Genomic DNA, 22,132 nt, shown 5'->3' with positions numbered 1-22,132 from the left:
GGTCCTAGGCCTGCATAGTACTTGTTTGATTTGGAAGAGCCAAGGCTAGCTGCTAGAGCTGCTTCCAACTTCAGGCCCACTTAAATTTTGAGTAGGCCACTCAGTTGGTTAAGGGTTAATGGTCTCTTCCCTTAGTTTTCTACATTGTTAATGCTGTCACAGAACGGTATGATATTTAACTGTTCTTGTGTTTCTGCAGCACAGTAGCTTATCAAACTTGAGTATGCTTGAGAATTTCTGAGAAGATTTGTGAAAATAGATCACTGGGCCTCACTCCCGGCGTTTCTGAGTCAGATCAGAAGTGGAGCCTAAGAGTCTGCATTTATAGCATGTTCACAGATGGAACCACCGGTTTGAGAACCACTGCTACAGTAGCTTGGCCTTTCCCAGTAGATTGAGTTTTCCAAGAGCAGGAACCAGATATTACTCATTTCTTTGTCCCTCTACTAGCAAGCAATACATAAAGGCAACAGATCTTAATTTTATGGAAGCCATTGTGGACTGTTACATTGCTGTTTTTGGCCTATGGATACCAGATGTTAGGCCAAAAAGTGAGGAACCTTGTAAAGCTTTAAGTTTGGGTCAGGTTTAGGTTTGTTAAGCTTACATTTAGAAATTCAAGTAAGATCAAGATTCTGCTAGATTTCTTTCACATCGTTCTACTTTCTGATACATACAAAATTCCAGGATTTTTTTGCTCTTGTTTTTTTGTTTTTTCATTTTGCCATTACTAGGCAGCTAGCTACATGTAAGAACTGAAATCTTATCTTTCTCCTTCTGGAAAAATGGAGGCCATTGAAAATGTACTAGATTTATGTTCTTATTATGCGTAAAGCAAATGGCAGAACTTGATGAACTGGTTCCAAGTTCAGGAGGAGGTCAGCATCTAGTCTTATTAAAGTAATTTTTATACATGGGTTAAGAAAATGTGGAAAAGAAGAACTTGGGTTTTTTACTTACCCCTACTCTTTATTCCCTATCACCACCACCACCCCCAAGCTAGCAAAGAATGACTTACTAAGATTTTAGCAAGACTTGTTTATTCTGGCAGTTAAAATCAGGAATAAATATCATTTACTTTAAGTGCCATTAAGAATAATATGATTAGGTTTTTATACATGTTGCATATAATTTTAGTCTTCATTGGTGATAATCATAAGCAGTGTTCTGTGATTCTTTTTTCTCTCTTCTCAGATATCCGGAAAGTGGTACTGTAGAAATAAATGTAAAGGATCTTCGACCACGAGCTAGAACCACTTTGAAATGGAACGAACTAAATGTCGGTGATGTGGTAATGGTTAATTACAATGTAGAAAGTCCTAGTAATAGAGGATTTTGGTTTGATGCAGAAATTACCACACTGAAGACAATCTCAAGGACCAAAAAAGAACTTCGTGTGACTGTTTTCTTGGGGTAAGATTCTCTTCACTGATGCCATTTAATTACTGAATTAAGGAGTGTAATTTTTAGGTATTAAGCACACGTTCTTTAGTAAAAAAAAAAAAAAAAGGAATCTATGAAAGATGGAAATTTCCATACTAGAGGAAAACGTTTTAATAAATTCTTGAGAATTTTTTTATTAAGAATGGCCCTTAAATCTCCATTGCTACTTTAAGGCTGGAGGTATTATTTGAAAGCACCTTGGAAATAATTGAATATCTTATTAGAGAAATTCTTGCCTACCACATAGGATTCTCCTAGGTTAAACCAATAATATACAAAAGCATTTCAATAGCTATGGTTGCTATGAGAATCTATGTTGATATAACACCAGTGAATGTCTACCTAGGCAGCTGTCTGCTGGACTTGCAAGACTAGCAAAAATTTTCTTTTATAGTAATTTTCTTTAATTTAAGAACTTAAAACAAGCTTAATGAAGAGAATTCAAAATGTAAACTATCACCCAAGATTTCATATTACTCAGATATTTCCATTGTTAATTCTTTAAGAAATACTTTTAGATGTTTCCTTCAAGTGATAAAGTACTATGCATTGTTTCAAAGCTACCTTTTTACACTTGGGGAAATAGTATCAACATCGTTTTGTGTTCAGTTCTTCTGAATAAAGTGTATTGCATAAATAGTCACTAATTTACTTTTTTTAAAAGCCTGTTAAAAGTATTTCCAGTTCTTTATTACGATGTTTAAGTAAACAACTTTGTGTATATGTTTTTGTGCATTTCTTTTCTTTAGAATGAATTATTAGAAGTACATTTGTTGTGTTGGGGATACTAGAAAGACCCTGACAGTTTTCTTTTACTTAAGGGAAGCAGCCAAACTAACATTCTTGTCAAGTTCTGGTTAACTGATTATATATATTATGTATTATATATATAATGGACATATATTATCATATCTGTTATAACACGGAGGTGACAAATCTAAGATCAAGCATCTGCTTATGATTAATAATATAAAGCAGGGGTTGGTAAACTATGGCCCACTGGCTACCTGTTTTATGAAAATAAAGTTTTATTGGAACACAGTGATCCCCATTTATGTATTAGCCATGGCTGGTTTTTTGTGTGTGTGCTCAACAGCATTGTTGAGTGGTTGCACATGAGGCTTACAGAATCTTGAACTACTTACTCTCTGACCCTTCATGGAAAAAGTTTGCTGACTCCTAAGATAAAGAAAAAGAATGTTGTGAGCTTATCTTTTAGAAAACAGTTTCAGAAATTTGTACAAACACAAGTGTGATTCTATTGCCAGGCTAAGGACGTAACAATTAACAGAGTTCTAAGCAACTTGAAATTCTGATATGGATACATATCATGAAGGAAAGGAGAAAGCATCTACATAAATTAGTTATCTAGGGATTCTTATAATGTTCTTGAGTGTAGGAAGTGGAAAGAAGCATGTATACACAATGGGAAGAGATAACAGTACTCATAACATTGAGCTAAAAAAGCTTGCTATTTAAAACATGTTTTCCTGAGTAATTCTGAGGTACAGTTAGAGTGGAGCACTCTGGCTTTAGGGACTAGAACTAAGATTGAGTGGAAATTATAGATAGGCAAATATTGGCTCATGAGAAAATGATTATATGATGGCTATTCCAAAGTAAAACACACTGTCCTATAAAGGATTATGTTTGCTGTCATTTAGGTTTTTACTAGACATGTTAGGGATACAAGAGTCAAAAAGGAGTCACTGTGGCTTGTGGATGGGAATTTTTTTTCATTGTTAGAAATCTTTTCCCTTCACTGGAAAGAGTGGATAAATAACCAGAGGGAAAGTATAAATATATTCTGCTGTTGATAGTTTGGGGCTGTTACAAGCAGTGCTGCCATGACATTATACCTCTGTCCTGGTGCTTATGTGCGTTAGTTTCTGTAGGATGTGTCTTGTCTAGAAGTAGAATTGCTGGGTTGTAGAAGTTGTGCATCTTTAACTTTAATAGATAGGACCAAATATTTAAGTGGTTGTACCAGATTGCACTTCCACAGTAGTATGAGAGTTCCCATTGCTCTGCATTCTTAACCACACTTACTTTTGTCAGGCTTGAGTTTTTGCTAGTCAGGTGGGTATATAATAGTATTCCATTGTGGTTTTGATTTACATGTCCCTGACTATTAATGAGATTGAGAACCGTTATGTTTATTGGCAATTTGGATATCTCTTGTAAGGATCCTGTTTCAAATATTAGTGTGTGTTGTTGTAGCTAATTAGGTAGTCTGTCTCACTGATTTTTAGGAGTTCTAGAGAACTCTAAAGTAGAGTAGAGACTTGACCATTTCAGTTATATGTGGAGAAAATGTCTACTCCAATTCTGTGGCTTATCTTTTTTCCCTATGTTTGAGGAGTAGTCTTAATTTTAAGGGGTTGAATTTATCAAAAATTTCCCCTAATGCATATACTTTCTATGTCTTGCTTTAAGAAATCTACTGGGGGTTGGTCAGGGTTGGGGATAGGTGGGGGTGGTCAAAAGGTACAAACTTCTAGTTATATGATATATAAGTTCTAGGGATGTAATGTACAGCATGGCAACTATAGTTAACAATACTGTATTGTATATTTGAAAGCTGCTTAGAGAGTAGATCTTTAAAGCTCTCATCACAAGGGAAAAAGATATTGTAACTGTGAGGTGATGGATGTTAACTAAACTTTTTGTGGTAATCATTGTCAATATATACATATATCAAATCATTATGTTGTATACCTTGAACTTATACAATGGTATGTCAGTTACAGCTCAATAAAACATAAAGTGAGGTGGAGGGGAGAAACTTTTCCCTACTCAGAAAACATAAAGATATTCTCCATTATTACCTTATAAAAGCTTAATATTTACCTTTCTTTAGAGCTTTAATCCACTTGAAGTAGGTCTTTTTGTACAGTGTGAGGTAAGGGTTAGACTTAATACATATGAATAATCATTTTTCCTGGCATCATTTATTGAAAAGCCCATTTTCCCCTCATTGATCTTCAATATCACCTCGTCACATATCTTTATATTTGATGCATCCATCTGGTCTCTATTCTGTATCATTGGTCTGTTTTGAGTGTCCTTATATAAGTTCCACACTTTCATAATATGACAGAGCAGGTCTTCCTACCTTGTGCTTCAATAGTTCTCTGTTCTTAGCTCTGTGTACTTTCATTCGAGTTTTCCAATCATTTTGGTAATTTCTACATAAAAACCATTGGGAATTTGATAGGTACTACATTAAATCTAATCCATGGGTGTGATTTCTCTCCATTTACTTAGGTCTTTATTATGATTTTGTCATGTTTTTATTAGGTGGAACCATATGAAATGTTTTTATAGATTCAAAATGTTTGAATGTTGGCCATTATATGGTTCAGCCTGATATAATTCTCTCCAGAGGTCTGACCTTATGTGTCTGTTATCCTTATTTAACCTCAGATACCACTTGTTATTATAAATCCTTTTTAAATTTCATTTTTCTCTTTGTTACTGGTATATAAGTAACCTTTGATTTTGGATCCATTAGCCTTACTAGAGTTAATAGTTTTAATTCACATGTAGATTGTTTCAGGATTTTTATAATTGTAATCTGTGAATTATGACATTTTTGTGTTTTACTTTTCCTTCGATTGCTAACTTTTGTCTTCATTCACCAGTTGCCTGTTAGTACATTGCTGAAAGGAGGTGGTGAGAGCAGGCATCTTTTTTTTCTCCTGATATCTCTTTGAAAATTTTACCAATAATTATAATGTTTGATGGGTATTTTGTAGGTATGCTTTCCTGGATTTGGTTTGACAATATTTTGTATAGGATTTTTGCATTTAGGTTAATGAGTGAAATTTGTATATTAACTTTCCTATCTTAGCTATCCTTTCCAAATTACGTTGGTTTTATAAAATTATCGTGTGCTATAATATTTTTCTATTTTATGGTAGAGTTTTGTGTCCTTTTCTTGAATGTTAAAACTTCTCAGTAAAGTCCTTTGGGGCTGAGTTTTCTTTGTGGGAAGGTTTTTTGATTTTTGTAATGATAATAGAACTATTCAGATTTTCTATTCTTGAAATAGGATTTAATTTTCTAGGAACCTATTTTAATTTTAGTTTATTGTCATAAGTTTGGATAGCCTCATCTTTTAACGTGTATAGTCTTTGTTAATGTTGTTCCCTTTTTCATTCCTGAATTTAGTTTGTGATTTAATCTCACCAAAGGTTTATCAGTTTTACTATACATTTACAAAGAACTAACCTTCATCTTTGATACTCTCTATTGTATTGAAAGTGCAAAGGAAGAAGCAAATAGAGGACATGATTTTTAATCTGCCTCGGAGATTTGATAAGGGAACTGGGAGTTAAAGTTCATGCTTGTTCCTAATTTTTAGCTTGTGAGTAGCAAAAAGTGAATATGCTTAAACTGTCTAATTCTAGTTAACAAATTCTATTTGATTAACAATGTTGTGTTAGTTTCAGGTGTACAGCAAAGTGATTCAGTTATACATATACAAGTATCTATTCTTTTTTAAATTCTTTTCCCATTTAGGTTATTGCAGATTATTGAGCAGAGTGCCCTGTGCTATACAGCAGGTCCTTGCTGGTTATCTATTTTAAATATAGCAGCATGTACATGTCAATCCCAAACTCCCAATCTATCCCTCCCTCCACCCTTCCCCCCTGGGAAGTTCATTCTCTAAGTCTGTGAGACTATTTCTGTTTTGTAAATAAGTTCATTTGTATCATGTTTTTTTAGATTCCACATATAAGTGATATCATTTGATATTTGTCTTACTTCACTTAGTATGATAATCTCCAGGTCCATCCATGTTACTGCAAATGGCATTATTTCATTCTTTTTAATGGCTGAGTAATATTCCATTGTATATATGTACCACATCTTCTTTATCCATTCCTCTGTCAATGGACATTTAGGTTGCTTCCATGTTTTGGCTATTGTAAACAGCACTGTAATGAACATTGGGGTGCATGCATCCTTTTGGACCATGGTTTTCTCCAGATATATGTCCAGGAGTGGGATTGCTGGATCATACGGTAGGTCTATTTTCAGTTTTTTAAGGAACCTCCATACTGTTCTCCATTGGTACACTGGCTGTACCAATTTACATTCCCACCAACAGTGTGGGGTGCTCCACGCCCTCTCCAGCATTTATTGTTTGTAAAGTTTTTGATGTTGGCCGTTCTGACTGGTGTGAGGTGATACCTCATTGTAGTTTTGATTTGCATTTCTCTAATAATTAACAATATTGAGCATCTTTTCATGTGCCTCTTGGCCATCTGTATGTCTTTGGAGAAATGTCTGTTCAGATCTTCTGCCCATTTTTTGATTGGGTTGTTTGTTTTTTGATATTGAGCTGCATGAGCTGCTTGTAAATTTTGTAGAGTAATCCCTTGGCCGTCACATTGTTTGCAAATATTTTCTCCCATTCTGGGGGTTGTCTTTTCATCTTGTTTATGGTTTCTTGGCTGTGCAAAAGCTTTTGAGTTTAGTTATGTTCCATTTGTTTATTTTTGCTTTTATTTCCATTACTCTAGGAGACGGATTGAAAAAGATCTTGCTGCAATTTATGACAAAGAGTGTTCTGCCTATGTTTTCCTCGAGTTTTATAGTATCTGGTCTTACACTTAGGTCTTTAATCCATTTTGCGTTTATTTCTGTGTATGGTGTTAAAGAATGTTCTAATTTCACGTTTTTACATGTAGCTGACCAGTTTTCCCAGCACCATTTACTGAAGAGACTGTCTTTTCTCCATTGTATGTTCTTGCCCCCTTTGTCATAGGTTAATTGACCGTAGGTGCATGAGTTTGTTTCTGGGCTTTCTGTCCTGTTCCATTGATCTATATTTCTGTTTTTGTGCCAGTGCCATTACTGTTTTGATGACTATAGCTATGCAGTATAGTCTGAAGTCAGGGAGCCTGATTCCTCCAGCTCCATTTTTCTTTCTCAAGATTGCTTTGGCTGTTCGAGGTCTTTTGTATCTCCATACAGATTTTAAGATTTTTTTGTTCTAGTCCTGTGGAAATGCCATTGGTAATTTGATAGAGATTGCATTGAATCTGTAGATTGCCTTGGGTAGTATAGTCATTTTGACAATATTGATTCTTCCCATCCAAGAACATGGTATATCTCTCCATCTGTTTGTCATCTTCTATTTCTTTCATCAGCATCTTACAGTTTTCGGAGTACAGATCTTTTGCCTCCTTAGGTAGGTTTATTCCTAGGTATTTTATTCTTTTTGATGCAATGGTAAATGGGATTGTTTCTTGAATTTCTCTTTCTGATCTTTTGTTGTTAGTGTATAGAAATGCAACAGATTTCTGTATATTAATTTTGTAAACTGCAACTTTACCAGATTCATTGATGAGCTCTAGTCGTTTTCTGGTAGCACCTTTAGGATTTTCTATGTATAGTATCATGTCATCTGCAGACAGTGACAGTTTTACTTCTTTTCCAATTTGGATTCCTTTTATTTCCTTTTCTTTTCTGATTGTTGTGGCTAGGACTTCCAACACTATGTTGAATAAAAGTGGTGAGAGTAGGCATCCTTGTCTCATTCCTGATCTTAGAGGAAATGCTTTCAGCTTTTCACTGAGTACTGTGTTAGCTGTAGGTTTGTCATAAATGGGCTTTATTATGTTGAGGTATGTTCCCTCTTTGCCCACTTTCTGGAGAGTTTTTATCATAAATGTGTGTTGGATTTTGTCAAAAGCTTTTTCTGCATCTATTTAGATGATCATATGGTTTTTATTCAATTTGTTGATGTGGTGTATCACATTAATTGATTTGCAGATACTGAAAAATCCTTGCATTCTTGGGATAAATCCCACTTGATCATGGCGTATACTAGACATTTACAAAAAAACTAACGTTCAGCTTTGATCCTGTCTATTGTACTGAAGGTGCAAAGGAAGAAACAGAGGACATGATTTGTAATCTGCCTTGGAGATTTGATAAGGGAACTTGGAGTTAAAGTTTATGCTTGTATCTAATTTTTAATTTGTGAGTACCAAAAAGTGAATATGCTTAAACTATCTAATTCTAGTTAACAAAATTCTATTTTTAACTTGCCATTTTCTGTTTCTATTTTAGCTTTGAAGAAAATTCAAAACAGAAGTCTAGAGTTTAAATCAGTTTTTCAAATCTTTGGTCACTTACTCTTGTATATTTAATAGTATATGAAATTATACTAGATTAGATATTCCTAAGTAGAATTTGAATCCTATAGCAAAAAAAAAATTTTTAACCTTACTAAAACTATGGATGTACTTACTGTATTCTGTGTCATTTTTTAGGGTTTTATTTACTAAATTTTATCCATACTTGTTTATCATGACATCTCTAGTGATCTTATTATTGAATGTACCATTCTTACAGACTATGAACTTGATGTCCATATCAAGTTATAAATCAAAGCTCACTGTATTCCAACCATATTGGCCTCCTTGTGTTGCTTAATCATATAAACACGCTCCTGTTTCAGAGCTTTTGCACATGCTGTTTCCTCTGACTGGTCTGCTCCACACAGATATTCATTTGGCTTACTTTGTCTTTTGTTTTATTTCTTTATTCAAATATCACTTTGAAAGACAACTTTCTTGATCACGCTATGTAAAATCATACATACAGACAGATACCAGGCATAGGTGTGTGTATATATGATTGAATTCTCCCTTAGTCTAACTTATTTTTCTTTATGATACTGATTATCACCTGACATTTATTATTTTCTCTTGCCCTACTTGTATTAGTTTCCTGTTATTGCTATAACAAATTACCACAGGCTTAGTGGCTTAAATAATAGAACTTACTATTTTACAGTTCTGTAGGTCAGAAGTCTTATGAGTTTCACTGGGCTAAAAGCGGTGTCGGCAGGGATGTGTTCCTTTTTGGAGATTGAAGGAAAATTGACTTCCTTGCCTTTTTCAGATTTTAGGGGCCTCCCAGTTCCTTGGCCTGTGGCCTGCTTCTCCATGTTTAAAGCCAACAAAATTGTATCTTTGACTGTTCATTTGTAGTCATATCTTCCTCAGGCTCTTTCTTCCTTTTTCTACTTTTCAAGGCCCCCTGTGATTACATTGGGCCTATCTAGATAATCCTATTTAAAGGTCATTAACAAAGTCCCTTTTGCCATATAAAGTAACATATTCACAGGTTCCTGGGCTTAGGACATAGATGTCTTCGGGGCCTATTATTCTGCCAAGCATACCACTGGAATGTTAATGCTTTGATTTTGTTGTTGTTGTTGTTTGCTCCTGTGTGTCAGGCCCTGTTCTAAGCACTAGTTAAAATAAATGTTCAGTAAATACAATATTTCATAGAATCTGAAATAAACGGTTTTCCATATTTTAACATCTCTGAAATTATGATGTATCTTAAAATTGCTATTGGACTGACTAAAGTTGGGTTCTTTCAGATATTTGAGTTTACTTCTGCTAGTCACCTTGGAGTACCATCTATAGAACTTGAAGTTAAATTTTCTGCTTGAGCTTTTTTAAACCACACAGGTAGTATGAATTCATATCTGTCAGGGGATACTTTTTCTCCTTATACCCAGGGGTAATATTGAAACAGGCATCTTTGTTTTCTGTATGTGCAAGGTGGTTTATTTGCCATTTTTCTTTAACATGAGAGAAGCCATTTGTTGTCCTAGCTTTGAGGGTCCTTCTTAGACAGCTCATCTCAGGCTTTTTTCTTGCTTGAGGTTTCATAAAATAATATGTCTTATAGTTGTTGGCTTTCATTTGGTGTCCCATCTTTATTTGAGGGTTGTTCTTATACTGACCCATTGCAGGCCAGTTTCTTTTTTGGTAGTATATAAAATAATGCATTTTTACAATTGTTCGTTTATTAGATTTCAATGAAATAAATAGGTTGTTTCCTGAAGGAATGAATTGACTATTTACCTGTTTTGGTTGTGATCTGTGCCTTGCTTCATTAGTTTAGTCAAGAGGAAATGGATGTAGTAAGCCTTCAACTTAAAATGATAAATGACTGGAAAAGTGATTTTAGTTTTAAGCTGTCTGATTTTATGACTTTATTGAAGCACATAGAAGGTTTCTCTTTCCAGGTAGGGTGGAATAGCTGGCAGCAGATCAGCATTCTTACCTAAAACAACTAGAATAGCCAGATCAAGTACAGTTGTCATCTGAAAGGCAGCAGAGAGGTAAGGAGAACGACCAGGGGTATGACTCTGGAAAGGGAAGAACCTTAGAAAGCAGTTAGCTTTTTTTTTTTTTTTTTTAATTTATTTTATTTTATTTTTTAATTTCTGGCTGCATTGGGTCTTCGTTGCTGTGCGCGGGCCTTCTCTAGCTGCAGCGAGCGGGGGCCACTCTTCGTTGCAGTGCGCAGGCTTCTCATTGCGGTAGCCTCTCTCGTTGCAGAGCACAGGCTCTAGGTGCTCGGGCTTCAGTAGTTGTGGTGCCTGGGCTTCAGCAGTTGTGGTTTGCAGGCTCTAGAGCACAGACTCAGTAGTTGTGGCGCACGGACTTAGTTGCTCCACAGCATGTGGGATCTTCCTGGACCAGGGCTCAAACCCGTGTCTCCTGCATTGGCAGGCGGATTCTTAACCACTGCGCCACCAGGGAAGCCTGACAGTTAGCTTTTGTAGTTGCTTTTTGCCCTGGGGACTATGCTAATTATGGATACAGGGCAAACCTCACTGAACAACTGGCGGCAGTATGGAGACAAGAAATCAGAGCTGTTGGCAGATATGTGGGATGCCTCAAGCATATGACCTGTGTTCTCTTAGGACTTTTGCCAGTTACTGGGTTTTCCTAGGCAGGAGGCTAAAAACATAAGTAAAAAACAAAGTGGAGTTTTTAGCAGTCTTAGAAGGCAAACATGAATTTGGGGATCCCGGGTGGAGTGGTCCCACAGAATATACAACAGGCTCTTAGTTGAAAACTGTAGATGGTTAAGGCAGACAGGTAGACTAAATCTTACCAAAGCTGAAGAACCAGCCTTGCCTCAGCAGAGTTGCTAATTAAAATGTTAAACCACTGCAGTATCTCTCCAGCAGAAGGAAGATTGGACCTTCTTAATGGTAAGATAATGACTGAAGCCTCTAATGTGGTTTTTTTTTTAATGCTTTTCTTTTTTTTTTTAATTTATTTATTTTATTCTTTTATTTTTGGCTGCATTGGGTCTTCGTTGCTGTGCGCGGGCTTTCTCTAGTTGCGGAGAGCGGGGGCTACTCTTCGTTGTGGTGCGCAGGCTTCTCATTGTGGTGGCTTCTCTTGTTGTGGAGCGTGGGCTCTAGAGCACAGCCTCAGTAATTGTGGCACACGGGCTCAGTAGTTGTGGTTCACGGGCTCTAGAGCGCAGGCTCAGTAGTTGTGGCACACGGGCTTAGTTGCTCCGCGGCATGTGGCATCTTCCCAGACCAGGGCTTGAACCCATGTCCCCTGCATTGGCAGGTGGATTCTTAACCAGTGTGCCATCAGGGAAGCCCGCCTCTAATGTTTTATATATACTATCTACCATGGAATCAAAAATACTGTGCTACCAAAAGACAGGGCCACATAATCAAAAACCAGAAGAAGATAAACCAAGAACAGAAATGGAGTCATAAGTGATCTTGATCAAGTTATCAGGCAGGAACTTTAATTATAATTAATATGCTTAAGAAAATAGTTGAAAAGATAGAGAATTTCAACTGAGAATTAGAATCTATAAAATAATCATATGGAGAACAAGAAGTGAAAAGTACAATTTCCACAACTAAGACTTCCTTAGGTTGGTTTATCAGCAGATAAGACACAGCAGAAGATAGGATAAACTCAAAGGCAAGTCAGTGAAAAATATCCAACTAAAACATTGAAAATATAATGGAAAATAATACAGAAAAGACTGTTGTATATGTGGGACTTTGTGAAGAGGTGTGTTTACATCTATTTGTAGTTCCCCAAAAGAGAGTAGGGTGAAAACTATTTGAAAATGTAATAGCTAGAATTTTCCAAAACTGATAAAAGACGTCAGTCGAAGATTGAAGTTTTGCAGTTCCTAAGCAGGATAAATAAAAAGAAAACAGTGGCATATCGCAGTAAGGCTGCTGAAAACTAAAGATAGAGTCAGAGGGAAGACGGCTGAGTTTTAACCAGGAGTAGTGTAAGCTAGAAGACAGTGGAATGGCATCTGAAAACACTGACTTTAAAAGTTCTCAACTTAGAAATACATTCTTTATGAAAATACACTACAAAAATGAAACCAAAATAAAGACATCAGACCACACCTGAGAGAATTCAGTACCAACAGACTTGCACTAAAAGAAATACTAAAGGGAGTTCTTTAAGCAGAAGGAAGATGATCTCAGATAGAAAGAAGGAAATATAGGAAATAATTATGAACAGAGGAAGGGTAACTATGTGAGTACAAATAGACTACTGAAAAAATAAGTTTAAAATATGTGTAGAATAAAATCATGATAACCATGTGAAAGATGGGATTAGTAAATGAAGCTTTGAGATTCTGACATGATCAGGAAAGTACTGAAAGTAAAACGTAAAGCAGATTGATTTTTCAGGTTTGCATGGTGCATTCTCTAAGAACCACTAAAAATTAATAAAATATTAGCAAATTAAGAGTGGAAATAGAATAATACAAAAGAAGGCAATCAAGAAGAGTAAGACAAAAAGGTAGATAAAGTAGAAGACATGGTAAAATGGTAGCAACAAATATATCATCAATTATATTAACTATATATGAACTAAATATTATAAAGACAAAGATCAACAGACTAGATTAAAATAAAAACAAAACTCTTAACGCTGCTTATAAGAAAATCTCCTTAAATATGAAATCACAGAAGTTGAAAATATAAGGATGGATGGGATTCTAGGAAGATGGCAACAGCATAGATTTTAATCTTCCTAGATATCCTTATAAAAACAAATAGAACGAAAAGATCTAATCCAAAAATTAAGGGCAGTATCTACAAACATTTAGGGTGATGTGGTATCTCCCACAAACACCAAGATAGCTACTGAGATAAACAACTGAAAGCTACAAGACCTGTGCGGTATCGGTAACTATACAAGAGGAAGAAGAGGGTAACAGGATATATGATTGACCCAAGAACTCCAAAATAATAAGTTAAGTTACCTCAGCAAGCTATCTCACCTGAGAGTAGCAGCTATGATGGCCATCTTTTAAGATGACCCCCAATAATTCCTGCCTCCTGGTACTCAACACCTTGCAGAGTTCCCTCCCACATTTTATTAGGGTTGCTCTTTGTGACCAGTAGAATATGGCAGAAGTGATGGTATACCACTTCTGAGATTGGGTTATGAAAACATGGAAGCTTCCATTTTGGGCTCTCTCACGTCACTTCCTCTGGTGGAAGCCAGCTGTTATGTTGTGAGAATTCAGACAGCCCGTTGGTCTTCCCCCAGTTGAGCCTTTATATGAGACTGTAGGTCTGGTCAACAGCTTGACTGAAACCTCAAGAAAGATCATGAGCCAGAACTACCCAGCTAAGCTGCTTCCAAATTGCTGATCCACAGAAACTGAGGTAATTTTTGTTTTAAACTGCTAGTTTTGTGGTGACCTGTTATGTAATAATAGTTAACTAATACAGTAGCTGAAGCCAGAAATGGGTATGCACCCCAGTTTGGATGAGTATACACAGTTTTCAGTAAGGTCTGAAGAGATTAGAGCCCTATGAACTCTCAAAATTAGTCAGCTAAAGTTCCATTCCAGGACAAAGTCCCATATTGAGAATAAACTACTAGGAATGCAGTCCAAATTGAGTAGGACAGGAACAGTAAGGACAAAGGAAAAAAGGGTCCAGTTAAAAAATAGGGAAGGGGAATAGAGCCAGGAGATACCAAAAGGAAGTTTCTATAGTGTCAGTTTTTTAAATTAATTTTTGAGGCAAAATTTACTTAAAGCAATATGTACCATATTGCAATATGTACCATATAAAGCCACCACTGTAATCAAGATATAGAACCTTTTCATTACCCCCCCAAAAGTCCCTGTGGGCTCCATCAGAGTCACAATTACTACCACAGCCCTCAACCTTGGCCTCAAACTACTGATCTGCTTTCTATCAGATTAGATTTTAGCTGCCATAGTTTTGAATGCTTCTCCAAAAAACAACAACAACAAAACTGAGTTATATGGAGCTCTGTGGCTGTGATCTAGCAAACCTAATTGAAGTTATACCCTCTAAAGGGTCAAGAAAATTTTATAAAAACAAGCAAAAGAAAAGCATTGATGTCAAATCCATACAAAATTAGAAGAAAAAGAAAAAATAAGGAACCAGGATAGCACCCTTACAAGGAAAATATCCCAGAAAGACATCCATGAGTCAAGAAAAGGTAAGCCAAGAATTTTAAGTCTAGCCAAAGTGGCCTTCAGTATAAAGGCTGGAGACAAACTATCATTAACTTATAAGAACTAGGGGAGGAATTGTTCTCATGAACCCTTCCTGGGAAATCTTGTAGAGAACTAGTTTCAGACCATCAAGATGACTGTAGGCAATTTGACATAGAGTAGTAATAAACATTAAAAATATTTCTGCATCTAGAACTGGGACTAGAGGGAGGTACATAAGGGAGAAAGTGTAGTATGTAATGGTTTTATGGTCTGACACTGTAGATATAACTGTAAGACATGGCAGAAATATACAAAGAAATTTTAAAGTATTTTCTGTAATCATAATGACAACTGGTGAAAATGTCATATGTAATGTGGGGTAAAGCAAAGAAGTACTTGTAGCATTCTAATTTAGGTATCCCTGGTGTCTTTGAGAACTAGGATTTTCTGATTGTGGGGGAAAGGAGAAAGAGAAATAATTGCTTTGTCAAAAGCAGACTTATCCTTTAGTCCTGAATTTGAACAGAAAGTGTTTGCATGAACTCATGAGGTATCTTGTACATGTATTAATGTGTATGTCTAAATTTTGTAGCTTGGTCTAGAAATAGTGATCAATCCAGTTTTAGAAAGCTTTTCCAGTGCCTGAATTGTGGTCTTGAAATAACCATTTCCACCTAAAAGAAACTAGGCTTCCTTGGAGATAAGACTACAGACTGGGGGTGGGGGGCAGGGGTCGGAAGCTGGGGCGAATTGAGAGTAACATCTACATATATACTCTACCGAATGTAAAATAGATAGCTAGTGGAAAGCAGCAGCATAGCACAGGGAGATCAGCTCGGTGCTTTGCGATGACCTAGAGGAGTGGGATAGGGAGGATGGGAGGGAGGGGATATGGGGATATATGTATGCATATGGCTGATTCACTTTGTTGTGCAACAGAAACTAACACAGTATTGTAAAGCAATTATACTCCAATAGAGATCTATTAAAAAAAAAAAGACTACAGGGTGGGGGCAGAAAATGTACAAGATGAACTGAGAACAAACATCTTGTCTTGCACATAACAAGGAAGCCCACAAAGACTGCTAAATTCTTGTCAGAAAGATTTGAGAATCAACTGGAAGATCCCATTAGCCAAAGATGAGATGATTTGAACATCAATAAGGAAAATAACTAGCATGGATTGAAACACCTCAAATACATGAACTCCTAGTTATATAGAAACTCATTGGTCACCTACATAGAATGTTTGAGAACTGTGTTTTTTAAACTGCTAAACAAAGCATTTCATCTATATTTGTTACACGAGCTATACCACTGAGTCACCAAGTAATTGATGAGCTCAGGTTTCTCTTTATGGAATTATTCCAGCAAATAAGTAAAAAGGGAATGAAAGAACTAGAATATCAACATTTTCCAATCCCCAGTGAATTAATCTAGGCATTGAGCATCTATGGCTGCTGTAGGAAAAGACAACTAAGTAATTAGGTGCTTACTGATGAAAATAGACCTATAGACAGTTTTACCCAAAAAATGAACCTGGATTTGTGTAAACATTTAGAGCAAGGGTCAGCAGTTTTGTTCTGTAAAGGGACAGATAGTAAATAGTTTAACCTTTGGCCGCCAGATGGTCTCTGTCACGATTCAACTCTGCTGTTGTAGCGTGAAACCAGCCATGGAGAATACATAAACTAATAGGCATAGTTATGTTCCATTAAAACTTTATTTTTAAAAACAGGCATCAAACCAGGGGTTTTCAGCCTTTACTCCAGATCCAACTACTGATTTACTGGAAATATAAATGACAGAAAAAACTAAAGTACACTTTGGGAATGCAGGTATCAAAATTGAGACCATGGGAAACTCTATAGGACAAATGGTGGGGCTTCTTCAACAAATTATAAGGAAAAATATTAGGAATTTAGTTTTTGAAACACAAAACTATATCATATACTTAGGGAGGCAGACAGGTGAGAAGATTGAAGAAAATTAAGGTAAATATAACTCGTGGAAGGGAGTGAAGAGGTTGTGACTGGGAGGGAGGACATGAAGTGCTGAGGTAGTTGACAGTCCTATCTCTTGTCATGGTTGATTACAAGGATGTGTACCTTATAATTGGCTAAACCATACATACATTTATCTATAAATTTTCTGCATTTGACATTAAAAGTTTTAAAAGGTGAAATGATTGAAAAAGTCACCAAGCAAATGGTAACCAAAAAAACCAAAGGTACACTTTTGATACAAAATGCATTACTAGAGATACAAAGACATTTCATAAGATTTAAGGATCCTTAATCTGTATGTACCCAATAATATATCTTCAAAAATACAAAGCAAAAGTTGATAGATTAAAAGGAGAATTATACAAATCCACAATCACAGCAAGAAACTTTGAAGAAGTATATGCAAACAGCTATAAATGTGTCTATGAAAAATATGGCTTAGTATTTGAAAGACTTTTCTTTGTAATAAGAGGTCATCTATTTACCCAGAAACTTGCCATATTTATTGGAAATATGTTTAAATCTTTTATTTTAATTGGGAGTATCATTTTACCTAGTCTTTAAGTTAAATTAAACTTACAAGATAGCTATCTTCTCACCAGATGATCTGAGTCTTGAATTTTTTTTTCCTAATATTAAAAGTGACACAACTTCAAATATTAATTAATCACTGGACTTTTCCTACTGCTGGAAACAATAACTCAGTGATTAGAATAGCTATAATCCCCATTTGTAAATAGGTAGTGTTCAGCGAGTTTCCAAACTGACTTTTAATTACTATTTGTGTATGATTTAGATTTTGCTGGCAGAGGTTAACCTTTCTTCCTTTTTTAAACAGGGGTTCTGAAGGAAAATTAAATGACTGTCAGATAAGATTCATAAATGAAATCTTCAAGATCGAGAAACCTGGAGCCCATCCTCTTTCATTGGCAGATGGAAAGTTTTTAAGTATGGATTTTTCTTATGGGCTGAGACTGCATTTATTGTTCGTGATTGCCATTTTAACTGGCCAGGGAATAACTTTTCAGAAAGTATAAAATTGTAGACCATACAAATTTATTTTCAAGACAACCATTTTGATATAAGATCTATTTTGGTTTAATGGATTTTTCTCAAATGATAAAATTTGTTTTCAAAAAGTATTTTCTCATCTTGGCATTTTATTGCCATTTTCTTGCTGTTTCGTTTATTATAGAGTCTGTCCAGATTAAAAACCCACTTTGGTAATGTTGTGGCCATTTAAGATTAATTTTGAATAGTGAGACTTATTTTTATACTAGTAGAGCCTGAGAAGAATAATGCTGGTTGAGCCCTGAATTTCTGGGAGGTAGTGAATGAGGTTTATGTCATCGTTAGGATGTTAGAATGTAGCCTTATCTCTTCCTTGTATATATTTTACTTAATATCATATAGCTAGTTGGTAACAGAGGTAGACTAGATTCTAAGTCTTTTCATTCATGGTTCAATCACTATCTTTCCAAATAGGTTACAGTGTCTCATACTCGGTCAATTCTGATTTTTTTTCTGGAGAACAATTCATTGACTTTATGCTGTGTGTCAATGTCTAGTATATTCTGGGTAAAGAAATATTCAAGATTAAATAGTTCTGCCTAACCTCTTCTTACCACAGTTGTGCAAGATTAGAACAAGACAAGACCTTTAACAGATCAATAAATAAATTTCCATGTTACTGGTCTAAGCCATACTCATTTTTTGAGGCTGCAATGCTAATACATCTACGTGAATTAAGAACCTTAAGGCATACTGTGTATGACTGTTTCTATGGTTTATGACTGTATGGTTATATTCTAGGAATAAAGGTAAACTTGATGAGTAAACTTATTTAATGTGACTTACTTGCTCTCAGTAAAACACAATAGAAAAACAAGATTGACTAGGTTTTTCTTGTGTTTTCTCTCTCAGTATATCTGCATATATATGTTGTTCTCTCCTCTGTCTAATGCTAATCATGTTATAGCTACAGCTTTGAACTTCTGTGTAAAGAAACCATTTCAGAGCCACAGCCAGATTGCCATTGACCAGATCACTCTCCAAACCAAAAATCTAAACATACCTTTGGCATTTTAGGTCTGTGAAATTTCCATTACTTATATATGTTGTCACAGCTACCTTAGTGGAAGTGAAACAAAATTGTAACCTTCCATTCATTAGCAAGAATAGGCAGTGTGATCAGTCAGAAAGTTAGTACTGAAATCAGTGGCAGTTTTCTTTCCCCCTCTCTTATTTGTCAGGTCCTTGTTCCCTGTTTCTCATATTGAACAATCAGCTCTGATACGGTAAATTCTTCGCGAATTTATTGTGTGCATTTGTAAGAAATTCAGAGTATAGAACTATATAAGTTATAGAACTCCCAAGAGGTAATCACTCTAACAATATATGTCATTCTAGACATCTTTCTGTATCTATATAATTCATCTTTGTGTATCTATAGAGTTAATTTTGTGTAAAAAATTTATTCTGCAATTTCCTTTTTGAATTTAACATATTTGGCTACGTCTGTATTATAGTTCTTATAAACTTACCTCATTTTACACAAAATCGATCCAACTGTTACTCTTTTGACATTTAAATTTAACTTTTGGTATTAGCATTACTATAAGATTTCTGTGTATGTATGTATATTTTATAATTTCAAGTGAATATTTTGGCAGAAGGTGTTTGGGTTTAGATGGGGGAGGCTGGCGGGATGGGGGAAGTCGGGGGGCAATAAGTGGAACCTGTTAGTTGCCAGAGTTCTGAACCAATTGACAAGTAAGATAAAAAAATAAAATAAACTGTTAGATACTGTTACTAATAAAGAGTGTATTGGGGGCATAGCAAAACCAAAATGGGTTTGCTAACTTCTAACAGCCGTACCCCTCCTAGTTCAGTCCACCCAAGGAAAGGTTTGGATCTGCAGAATAGGTGTTACCTAATAGTTTCGTTTATTAAGTAGTTAGATCCAAACAACTTTGTTCAAGTATTGTATTTTGCTTGAAATTTTAATATATCTTACGGTGCCCCGTGAGTTCACTGCATTGCCCCTAGGCATCTCGATGCACATTTGGGGAACTTTAAAGTACTACACTGGATTATTCCTTATGGTTCTTTTCTCTTTGTTAAAAAAGCTGCATGTTATTCTCATGGGTTTTTCTTTATAAGATTCATAGAGATAAAAATGATTTTAAGACTAGGCTCGCTATAATTTTGTTCTTAATAGGGAAAAATGACCCTGAATGTGACTTTTGTGGTGGAGACCCAAATAAGAAATGCCGTTCTTGCTCCTGTCATATATGTGGTGGAAAACAGGAACCCAACATGCAAGTTCTATGTGATGAATGTAACATGGCCTATCATATTTACTGCCTGAATCCTCCTTTGGATAAGGTCCCTGAAGAGGAATACTGGTATGATTATCAGGGGATTTTTGTTGCTACTGTGTTAAGAATTGCATGTGAAATGTGTCTTTGAAACACCAAAAGTAGATTTCTAAAGATACGTAGTGTATATACATTTTTGATAGGTAAGAGGTAGATTTATTGAGAGAGACACACATTCTGTAGGCAGAATGCGGTCCATCTCAGAAGGCGAGAGCGGCCTACGTAGTGTATATTAAAGGGCTTAAAATTGTATAACTAATGGTTATTTGGCATTGATACCTTTATTCAGTTATAACAACAGCTTCTGACCCAGTCTCTCGCTCCATTTTTTAATCTCTCCAGTCCCTTCTCCAATATGAGTACTGTGTTCTTTCAGAAATGCAAATTTGATAGTTACTCCTTTGCTTCAGAGGCTTTATGTTACTGTACAGGGCCCTGCACAGTGTTTTTTAGTTGATTTCTCCCACTGTATCCCTTGCCACTTTCCTCTTTTTATTTCCCCAAATACTCTATACCCTAGCCAGATTAAATATCTTTCAGCTTCTTAAATAAGTCATGTTCTTTATCTTCTCTGGGTTTACACTTGATGCATTTTCTTCTTGGAAACATTTTCCTCTTTGCGTAACTTCAGGATGATACTCATCCTTCAGGTTTTCACTTAAGTATGACTTCAACTGGGAAGCCTTTGTAGATGGTTCCCTCTACCCCTCAGTTATTTTAAGATGTGCCTATTAAATGTTTTATAATGTTACTTAACAGTTAAGTGCTTCATACATGCAAGACACTAATAAAGTGCTTTGTATGGATTATCATACTTAATCGTATGAGGTTAATAGTAGAACCAGGCACCAAGGTGAAATATACTTGCCAGAATCTATACTTGTACTGAGTAGTGTTAGCTACAAACAGAAAGGATTAGAAAAGAGACTGGGGGATAATGTTCCCAGTTAAAGTTATAATACGCTTCTTAAGATGTCATATTAGGAAGTTTTTTCTTTTTAGACTACGGTTCATGTTGTTAGCATGGAAGATTAAGTTAGAGGGATGACAGACTGTACTCAGAAATACTAACATCACCATTATGTAGCTGATATCATTGTGAAGAATAGGTTGTTCTCCATTCCTTTGGTCTCTCCCCACCTGTTGGGAAGGTTGTTGTATTACAGCAGAGGCTGTAGGGGTGGGGGAAGAAAAAAAAGGATACAACTTCTTCCTTTAACCCTCTGCCACTACTTTGCATGGTCACACCCTGCATTTTACCATCACCAGTAATTATATTTCCTCTGAAGTCTCATGTGCTTCTTCCTCTTTGTTTCTGTGGACGATGTGTTCTTGCTTCACTAAATGCGAACCTTTTCTTCCTGCTCTCACAGTTTCGTATCCTTTTGCATTTTGAGGAACTTCACTCTTGCAGTTAATTGCACTCCCGAATTGCCATTACTGGGTTATTCTCATTAGTATCCTAGAATCTCTTGTTTTCACAACACATGCACATACACACTTTCCTAGGTCCCATTTCTCCCACCTTTGTATTGTGGGAGAAAGCTGCCCACTCCCTTGCTTCTCAGAGCTGTCTCCACTGATTATTTCCATTTGCTCTCCTCCTGTCCATACCCCAGCACTCCAGTCTGACCTTCCCTCTCACTACTCAACTATATCTGCTTATATTAGGCTTACACATTTTATGCTGCCAAACCCAAGAGTCACTTCTGAGTCCTCTCCTTACTGTCCTGTTTACCTGCTAACTCTGTTTTTGTAGTTTGTATGATATCATCTATTCTCATTTTCCTCCAGCCTCACCGGCCTTTCCTTGGTCTCTTGTTGGTTTTCTCTCATCTACCACATTTCAGAGTTTCCCAAAGCACTACCCATGTTTTCTCTCTTCATCCTTGCTCCCTAGATGACCTCATGTAATCATGAGACTTTAAATACCAAGCAAACAGCTTGGAATTTATATTTTCAGATCCAGTCTTCCCTGAGCTTTAT

At 35.9% G+C, this 22,132-nt stretch overlaps 1 protein-coding gene across 2 annotated transcripts in view; it reads left to right on the top strand.

Moving 5' to 3' along the window:
• Nucleotides 1-22,132, top strand: part of UHRF2 (ubiquitin like with PHD and ring finger domains 2) — a 76,832-nt gene that overhangs the window by 32,717 nt on the left and 21,983 nt on the right. For both annotated transcript variants that reach the window (XR_005020237.1, XM_036854794.1), the window contains exons 4-6: nucleotides 1,195-1,413; nucleotides 17,605-17,714; nucleotides 19,987-20,173. Coding sequence is in view for 1 of the 2 variants with exons in the window: in XM_036854794.1 (XP_036710689.1) it covers nucleotides 1,195-1,413; nucleotides 17,605-17,714; nucleotides 19,987-20,173 (516 nt within the window). In the remaining variant the exon portion in view is untranslated. The remainder of the gene's footprint in view (nucleotides 1-1,194; nucleotides 1,414-17,604; nucleotides 17,715-19,986; nucleotides 20,174-22,132) is intronic.

This window comes from Balaenoptera musculus, chromosome 6 (genome assembly GCF_009873245.2).
Source record: "Balaenoptera musculus isolate JJ_BM4_2016_0621 chromosome 6, mBalMus1.pri.v3, whole genome shotgun sequence".
In the NCBI taxonomy this organism is placed as follows: domain Eukaryota; kingdom Metazoa; phylum Chordata; class Mammalia; order Artiodactyla; family Balaenopteridae; genus Balaenoptera; species Balaenoptera musculus.
This window is presented reverse-complemented; position numbering and strand designations above follow the sequence as displayed.